This window comes from Equus asinus, chromosome 26 (assembly GCF_041296235.1).
Source record: "Equus asinus isolate D_3611 breed Donkey chromosome 26, EquAss-T2T_v2, whole genome shotgun sequence".
Classification (NCBI taxonomy): Eukaryota; Metazoa; Chordata; class Mammalia; order Perissodactyla; family Equidae; genus Equus; species Equus asinus.
In genome coordinates, this window is record NC_091815.1 from 22,108,696 (window position 1) to 22,117,394 (window position 8,699).

The 8,699-nt window shown below is 44.8% G+C and overlaps 1 protein-coding gene across 4 annotated transcripts in view; it reads right to left on the reverse strand.

Moving 5' to 3' along the window:
- Window positions 1-8,352, reverse strand: part of LOC106836123 (zinc finger protein 568-like) — a 31,785-nt gene extending 23,433 nt beyond the window's left edge. The window contains exons 1-2 of one of the 4 annotated variants that reach the window (XM_014848765.3): window positions 7,695-8,352; window positions 6,568-6,615 (exon numbers count right to left, since the gene is read on the reverse strand). In XM_014848765.3, coding sequence (XP_014704251.1) covers window positions 6,568-6,576 — 9 coding nt within the window. In that variant the 5' untranslated portion in view covers window positions 6,577-6,615; window positions 7,695-8,352. The other 3 variants (XM_070499011.1, XM_070499010.1, XM_014848766.3) reach the window with 3 other exon arrangements.
- Between the last annotated feature and the right edge of the window lie 347 nt (window positions 8,353-8,699).

The window sequence follows — 8,699 nt, forward strand, 5'->3', positions numbered from 1 at the left end:
AACAATAATTAACAGTCTACTTCCTAATTCTGGTGTTCAGTCATTTGTCATACCTTACACATCTTCTGTAACTCAATATTTAATAACAGCAGTTTTAAAAAGACAGTTACAATATAGTGACAAAACCACAACAGACGGAGCGGAGGGGATCACACAGAGTCACCAAGCATAACCAGGAGACTGAAGCAGGCTTTGTAGAACCCTGAGAAAGGGTGGTGTGGGACAAATGCCTCTCTTGTGTTTCTTGTGCAAGAGGCAAGAGATAGCAGTGTACATTCTGGGAACTGCTAGAGTACAGCGAGAGAGGCAGCAGAGAGAGAGGAGGCTGGAAAGAAGGGTCAGATCATGAGATGTCTAGACTGGTTCTCACAGGTGAGGGGTTTTAAGCAGGACAAGTTAGCTCCAGTTACAAGTAGAAGAATCTTGCTATGGAAAATAAACAAACAGTGACTTACTAAGGTTAAGGGGTACGTGAAAATTTCATGTAATATGTAGAAGATTAACTTGGGCCTGGAAAAGGAACAAGATTCCAACAGACAAAAACAGACTTAACAACATTCCAAGTAGAGTGAACAGGATAAGCTGGAGATGGAGAGGAAGACTAATTGCATCCTGTGTGTCTGAGGAGCAGACAGCTGGCGTAATTGGAGAGGGATTCTGAGAAAGGAGTAGACAGAAGTAATGTTGGAAAAGTCCAAAGAAGCCAGGACAGAAAGGTCATCCTTGCTAGGACTAAACACACCCTTACTCACCACTTTACTCCAATAGTAGGATTGGTACTCTAGTAAATATAGCATGTGCTTCTTAGTAAATACACAATGAATGTGAAAGAGTGGAGCTTTATCCTGAAAGTAACAGGGATTCACTGAATAAAGCAAGTGACATGACTGGACTATTTTACTGGTGAGGAGTAAAAGTAGAGCCAGGGAGCCCAATTAGGAGGTCAAGGCACTATCCACTCCCACAAAGGTCTGATCCGGCACACAGACAGTGGAGTGAGGTCGTAGGGCATGAGATCAAGGAGTAGGAAAGGGACAGAAACAATGGGATTTCACACCTCACTGGATGTTGGGAAGATCAGGAGGTAGGAGTCGGGAGACCTCCACGATGCCAGTTTAAGTACACATTCAAGTGAATTTCCATTACCGGCATATTCCGCAAAGCTTGTAGAGTACATTACACAGAGGAAGTATGAGGAAGCCCATGGTCACAGAGCTAATAAATAACAGAAGTGGGTAAGACTTTACTCTTTTAAACAGTGCATAGCCTCTCACTAATATAGAGAAAGGACACATCACTCTGAGGAGAAGAGGAAACAGAGGGAAAAATGAATGGTCAAGAGTTGAAGGGCAATGGGAGCTGGAGTTCCTTCCTCATCAATGTGCTGAGAATGGAAGGGGAGGGTGTGGTCCTCTTCTGAGAATCTTAGGAAGGTTCTGGCCAGGATGGGAATGGGAAGACAAATTCAGTAAGATCTCACAGAATTCAAAAGGAAAAGAAGAAACATTAATCCAGAATAGAAAGAATATTTCTTAACCTTTAGAGAGAAAAGAATACTTGAGAACTGACCGGCCAGAACTAATGAAGGAAGAGCCACAGTCAGACACATCCAGGAAAAAACCCTGATTATACTACAAATACTATGCCATTCTTCAAAATCGATTACTCCAAAGTCACAGAGAAAAGCCTAAACACCGCAAATCAGGAATCTTACAGCCCACATTCTCTGGTCATATCTCACACCAGTTTCTTTAAAGATTAAATGTTTGGACAAAAGTACTTGAGGAAAATATAAGAGATTTTTCTATTTTTGTAGTAAGGAAGACATTCTGGCATGACATAAAGGGGAGAAAACTTTGTTGTCCGTGTGAGGAAGATTGGCCCTGAGCTAACATTTGTGCCCATCTTCCTCCACTTTGTAGGTGAGATGCCTCCACAGCATGGCTGATGAGTGGAGTCGGTCTGCACCTGGAACCTGAACCCACCAACCTCAGGCTTCTGAAGCGGAGCACGTGGAACTTGAACCACTCGGCTACAGGGCTGGCCCCAAAAAAACATTTTTTGAAAACTCTGAATCTAACAGCACACATAAAATAGATGAAGTGTGAAAAAATATTTCTAAGTAAAGAGATTAAAACAGTAATCAAAAACCTCCCAAAAATAAAAGTCCAGGGCCAGATGGCTTCTCTGGAGAATTCTACCAAACATTCAAAGAATATTTAATACCTATCTTCTCAAAATCTTCTAACAAGTTGAAGAAGATGGCACACTTCCTAACACATGTTACGAGGCCAACATCACCCTGATCCCAAAGCCAGACAAGGACAACACGAAGAAGGAAAATTACAGACCAATATCACTAATGAACATAGATGCAGAAATCCTCAACAAAATATTGGCAAACCGAATACAGAAATACATTAAACGGATCATACACCAAGATCAAGTGGGATTTAGACCAGGAACACAGGGATGGTTCAACACTCGCAAATCAATCAATGTGATTCACCAAATTGGCAAAATGAAGAATAAAAACCACATGATCCTCTCAATAGATGCAGAGAAAGCATTTGACAAGATCCAACAGCCATTTATGATAAAAACTCTTAACAAAATGGGAATAGGAGGAAATTACCTCAGAATAATAAAGGCCATATATGACAAACCAACAGCCAACATCATACTCAACAGGGAAAAACTGAAAGCCATCCCTCTGAGAACAGGAACAAGACAAGGGTGCCCACTCTCACCACTCTTATTTAACATGGTACTGGAGGTTTGGGCCAGAGCAATTAGGCAAAAAAAAGAAATAAAAGGAATCCAAACTGACAAGGAAGAAGTGAAACTCTTGCTGTTTGCAGACAACATGATTTTATATACAGACAACCCTAAAGAATCCATCAGAAAAGTATTAGAAATAATCAGTACTACAGTAAAGTTGCAGGGTACAAAATCAACTTACAAAAATCAGTTGCATTTTTATACTCTAATAAACTAACAGAAAGAAAACTCAAGAATACAATCCCATTTACAATCACAACAAAAAGAATAAAATATCTAGGAAAAAATTTCCCCAAGGTGAAAAACCTGTACAATGAAAACTATAAGACATTATTGAAAGAAACTGATGACGACATGAAGAAATGGAAAGATATTCCATGAACATGGATTGGAAGAATAAATATAGTTAAAATGCCTATACTACGGTGAGCAATCTACAGATTCAGTCCAAACCCCATCAGAACCCCAATGACATTCTTCACAGAAATAAAACAGAGAATCCTAAAATTCATATGGGGCAACAAAAGACCCTGAATAGCTAAAGCAATCCTGAGAAAAAAAGAACAAAGCTAGAGGCATCACAATCCCTGACTTCAATATGTACTACAAAGCTATAGTAATCAAAATAGTATGGTACTGGCACAAAAACAGACACACAGTCAGTGATATTCCACAACTGAAAGCCCAGAAATAAAACCCACACATCTATAGAAGCTAATCTTTCACAAGGGAGCCAAGAACATGTAATAGAGAAAGAAACGTCTCTTCAATAAATGGTGTTGGGAAAACTAGACAGCCACACACAAAAGAATGAAAGCAGACCATTATTTTTCGCCATATACAAAAATTAACTCAAAATGGATCAAAGACTTGAAGTTAAGACCTGAAAACATAAAACTCCTAGAAGAAAATACAGGCAGTACACTCTTTGACATTGGTCTTATAAAGATCTTTTTGAATACAATGTCTACTTGGACGAAGGAAACAAAAGAAAAAATAAGTGGGACTTCATCAGACTAAAGAGCTTCTGCAAGGCAAAGGAAACCAGGACCAAACGAAAGGACAGCCCACCAACTCGGAGAAAATATTTGCAAATCATATACCTGACAAGGGGTTAACTTCTAAAATATATAAAGAACTCACATAACTCAACAACAAAAAAACAAACAACCCGATCAAAAAATGGGCAGAGGATATGAAAAGACATTTTTCTAAAGAAGATATACAGATGGCCAATAAGCACATGAAAAGATGTTCAACATCACTAATCATCAGGGAAATGCAAATCAAAACTATGCTAAGATATCATCCAACACCTGTTAGAATGGCTATATTTACCAGAGGATGTGGAGAAAAGGGAACCCTCATCCACTGCTGGTGGGAATGCAAACTGGTGCAACCACTATGGAAAACAGTCTGGAGATTTCTCAAAAAATTAAAAATAGAAACACCATATGACCCAGCTATCCCACTACTGGGTTTTTATCCAAAGAACTTGAAATCAACAATTCAAAGAGACTTATTCACCCCTGTGTTCATTGCAGCATTATTCACAATAGCCAAGACGTGGAAGCAAGAAGATGTGGTGTATATATACAATGGAATACCACTCAGCCATAAAAAAGACAAAATCATCCCATTTGCAACAACATGGACAGACCTTGAGGGTATTACATTAAGCAACATAAGCCAGAAAGAGAAAGACACAGTATGATTTCACTCATATGTGGAAGATAAACTAACACATGGACAAAGAAAACAGATTAGTGGTTACCAGAGGGTAAGGGGGTTTGAGGGTGGGCAAACAGGGTAAAGGGGTACGTTTATATGGTGATAACAATAATAATGTACAACTGAAATTTCACAATGTTATAAACTACTATGACTTCAATAAAAAAAATTTCTGGGGCCAGCCCCGTGGCTGAGTGGTTAAGTTCACGTGCTCTGCTCCCTCGGCCCAGGGTTTTGCTGGTTCAGATCCTGGGTGCGGACATGGCACCGCTCATCAGGCCACATTGAGGTGGCGCCCCACATGCCACAACTACAAGGACCCACAAATAAAATGTACAACTGTGTACTTGGGAGACTTGAGGAGAAAAAGTAGGAAAAAAAAAAAAAACCCAGAAGATTGGCAACAGCTGTTAGCTCAGGTGCCAATATTAAAAAAAAAAAAATTTCAGGCCAGCCTGGTGGTGCATTGGTTAAGTTCACACGTTCTACTTCAGCTGCCCAGGGTTCACTGGTTCGAATCCGAGGTGCAGACACGGCACCGCTTGGCAAAAGCCATGCTGTGGTAGGCATCCCATGTATAAAGCAGAGGAAGATGGGCATGGATGTTAGCTCAGGGCCAGTCTTCCTCAGCAAAAAGAGAATTGGCAATAGTTAGCTCAGGGCTAATCTTCCTCAAAAAAAAATAATAATTCTAAAACAACTTACATAACGACAAACAGAAAATATGCTTAATGTATAAACTTGTTTTAAATAAACAAAAAATAATAATAACACTCTTTGATAAGTGGGCAAAGGAAATCAATAGGCAATTTAGAAATTCCAGTCGTACCATTTATTTATTTATTTTTTATTTTTCCTTCTTCTCCCCAAAGACCCCCAGTATATAGTTGTATATTTTAGTTGTGGCATGTAGGATGCCGCCTGAGCATGGCTTGATGGCAGTGCCAGGTCCGTGCCCAGGATCCAAACTAGTGAAACCCCAGGCCACTGAAGCCGAACATGTGAACTTAACCACCTGGCCACAGGCCGGGCCCCCCCGCCCCCCTTCTTTTTACAGTTGTACCATTGATTAACTGTGTAATTTAGGGGCAAGAAACTTAACTGAATGTATTTCCTCATTTGTCAACTAAGAATAATACCATATTTCATCAATTCTGAGATGCCACTGATTGTAAAGCCACCATTTGTTTATACACCAGGAAAGGAAAATGCCATCAATGAAACTGTGTCTTGCCAGGAATTGTAAAACCCATCCTGATTTCAGAGAAGTTAAAATGTGGGGGGAAAAGTGCATCACAGAATTAACGAAGTATAGTTCTACCTGCCTCATAGGGTTGTTATGTGGATTTAACAAGATAACATGTGTGAAGAACTTCAAACTACAAGCAGCTCAGAGTAAACACTCAGTAAGTTAGTTGTTTCTATCAGTAACGTGATCCCATTCTGAAAACAAATTACATCCTCATACATACGTGTGGACAAAATAATTTGAAAATATTAATAGCGACTATCTCTAGATGGTGGGACCATGGGTGACAAACGTTCTTAATAATTTTCTCATGTTTTGAAATTTTTCCAAGAATCCTATATTGCTTTAATCATTAGAAAGTGAGCAATTAGGTTATTTCTACCTCGGGGGAAAAATATCTAGAGATGAAGGGGGCAGGCAAGCATTCCAGGCTGTTAGAAATTTGGAAGCAAATAGGCTACTGCATGTGACCTTGGAGTGGACAACAAAGAAATTAGTGAGATTGAACTGAGTAAACTTATTCTGTTCTTCAACTTCCCTGCCAAATCACTGAGGCACAATCCATCGAGAGTATTTTGGGAATGAACAAAATCCAAGATAATGGTAATTCTACGTCAGATCAGACAATGTATGCAAAGCAGACAGCCCTGGTTTAGGTTCCTGGCAGGAAAACTGTTCCATATATGTGGTTTCCTTCTCTCTCCTCCTTTCTCCAACTCACTATTGTAAATCTTTTGGACAGAATCCTAAAATGGGATAGTGCCGTGGAAACCAAGAACAAGAAGAAAGTGCCAAATACAACTTACCTCCCCCATGACTTCTGATGCACGGCGGCTCTTCTCCTCTTCTGGATTCTTAAGAGAAGGAAAAAGGTGGAAAAAGGTTAAGAAACTATGAGACAACAGTCCCTTCCTGAAGCCCGGAGGCGGCCAAGTCCGAATAAATCCCTGTCCCAACCCAGGCACTGAGAGGTAGCCCAAAGCGCAAGAAGCCTGCAACCCCACCGCCCTCTCCCATCATCACAAAGAGCAGATGAACTTCACCCCAGGACTGTGGCCTCCTTTCTCCGTAAGAGCCTGACTTTGGATTCTTCCAGCCCCAGTGCCTTACACTGAGCCCATATCTGTGGCTCCAAGACACAGCCTAAATGAATCCATTTGTCAGAGTCCCACACTCCTGTCCTCTAGGCTGGGGGCACCTCTATGGGCCACACAGTGAAAGAACAGAGAAGTGGAAGTAGGAGGGGCACCCAGTCCCAAGCTTAGAAACCCAATGGACACCAGAAATAGCCTCGGGAAGAAGGTCATCCACTGCGCTGGAGAGCGCACGGCGGCGGCTGTGTCAGTTTCGGCTGCGCAGAGAGCGCCATGGGAGCTACAAAGGCTCGAACGCAGCCGGGGTCTGAGGTGAACCCCCAGAGCCCATCCACCGGCGGACCAACTCCCCTGCCCGCCCCCAGCATCGACCAAGAACGTACAAAGAGGGCCCCTTTCCAGTTCTAGCCCCAAAGGCGGAGTTGGCGACGCGGCCACGGGTCGCCGAGTCCGGGACGTCGGGTGCACAATCCACGCCCGGAGGGTATCGCACGGACTTTCCTCCCAGGCAGGAGGCCACGAAGCTGCCGTACCCTTGAGCGCCGACCGCCAGCCCGCTCCCGCGCCAGCCTGCAACCACGCCCCCCCAGGCAGACGCGCGGCCTACGCCCCCTTTCTTCCCGCCATCCGCTCGTCTCCAAGCGCGGGCGCGCAGCCTGGCCACGCCGGACAGCCATCCGTATTTAAGACTCCAGACAGGCCCCAGCCCCGCCCTGGGGGTCCTCACCGCCCACCTCTTGGGGTCCTCGCTCTCCAGTGTGATCGAATCTGCCCCAAACCAGTGAGCTAGGCCGCCCGGAACACCCCGAACCTTAGCGTCCGAACTCCCGCCAACTTACCACTGGCCAGCCAACTTTAAACGGAAGTGCATGCGCCGTGGAGCCCTTGGGAAAATATTGTCCAGAGGAGGAAACTCCAGCCAGTGCCCGGCCGGCACAAGTCTTTTCCGCCCAGGGTCGCGGTGTGTTCCAAACCTTCAGTGAAGCCCACACCTGGCCGCCCAGCCGCGCCCGAGCATCCTCTGCGGACCTGGGCGAACCCACAGGTCCAGGAGCAATAGGTGGCCGCCAGGGGTAAGAAAAGGTTGTGGACCGTGGAGGCTTCTGGGAAAGATAGCGCACAGCCAGGGAAAGGGAGGAGGGGTCGGCCACCAGGACGTCCGAGTCCCCGAGGTTAACCCGTCTGCAACAGCCTCGCCCCAAACTGGGAGATGCCCAGAGGCCTCTAGCAACTGTAGTTAGAGGCCGGGAGGCCGACCGTCCAAAGTTCTCTCCACACGGAGCCGCGCTCTGAGCGTGGGATCAGGAGAGGACCACTCCCCGCCATGACACGAACTAGGAGTCCTCCCGCACCTGGGCGGTTCAGCCCTTGGCGCCCCACAATCCTGGTCGAGCTGGGTGCCCAGGTTTCCCCTGAGAATTCACTCTCCAGTCGCGGGCTCCACTGGGAAGCGCGGTCCTCAGTCTGGAACACCGTAAGACTACAGCCAGATGTCCCGGCTGTTCAGCATAATTCGGGCGGGATCACAGGGGCGCCCAGTAGGGGCTGGGGGATCACAGGGGCGCCCAGTAGGGGCTGGGCCCACCCTGGAGGCGTCTGGGAAATGTAGTCCTAGCTTAGCAGGGTGGGGATGTGGCGGAGAGACTGAAGTGGGGCAGTCTTGAGCTCAGGGTGGGAGACTCTGAGAAGGGCCAGCGGGAGGTTGAAGGAGGGCAGCCCTGAGTCCGGAGTGGAAGTAATGGAGTACCAATACTAACCTCTATATATCATGTAATCTGTTTTCAAACTTTGTATAAGTACATAAACAGAGATGGAAAGGCACTTAAGATCTCTGGAAAGTTACA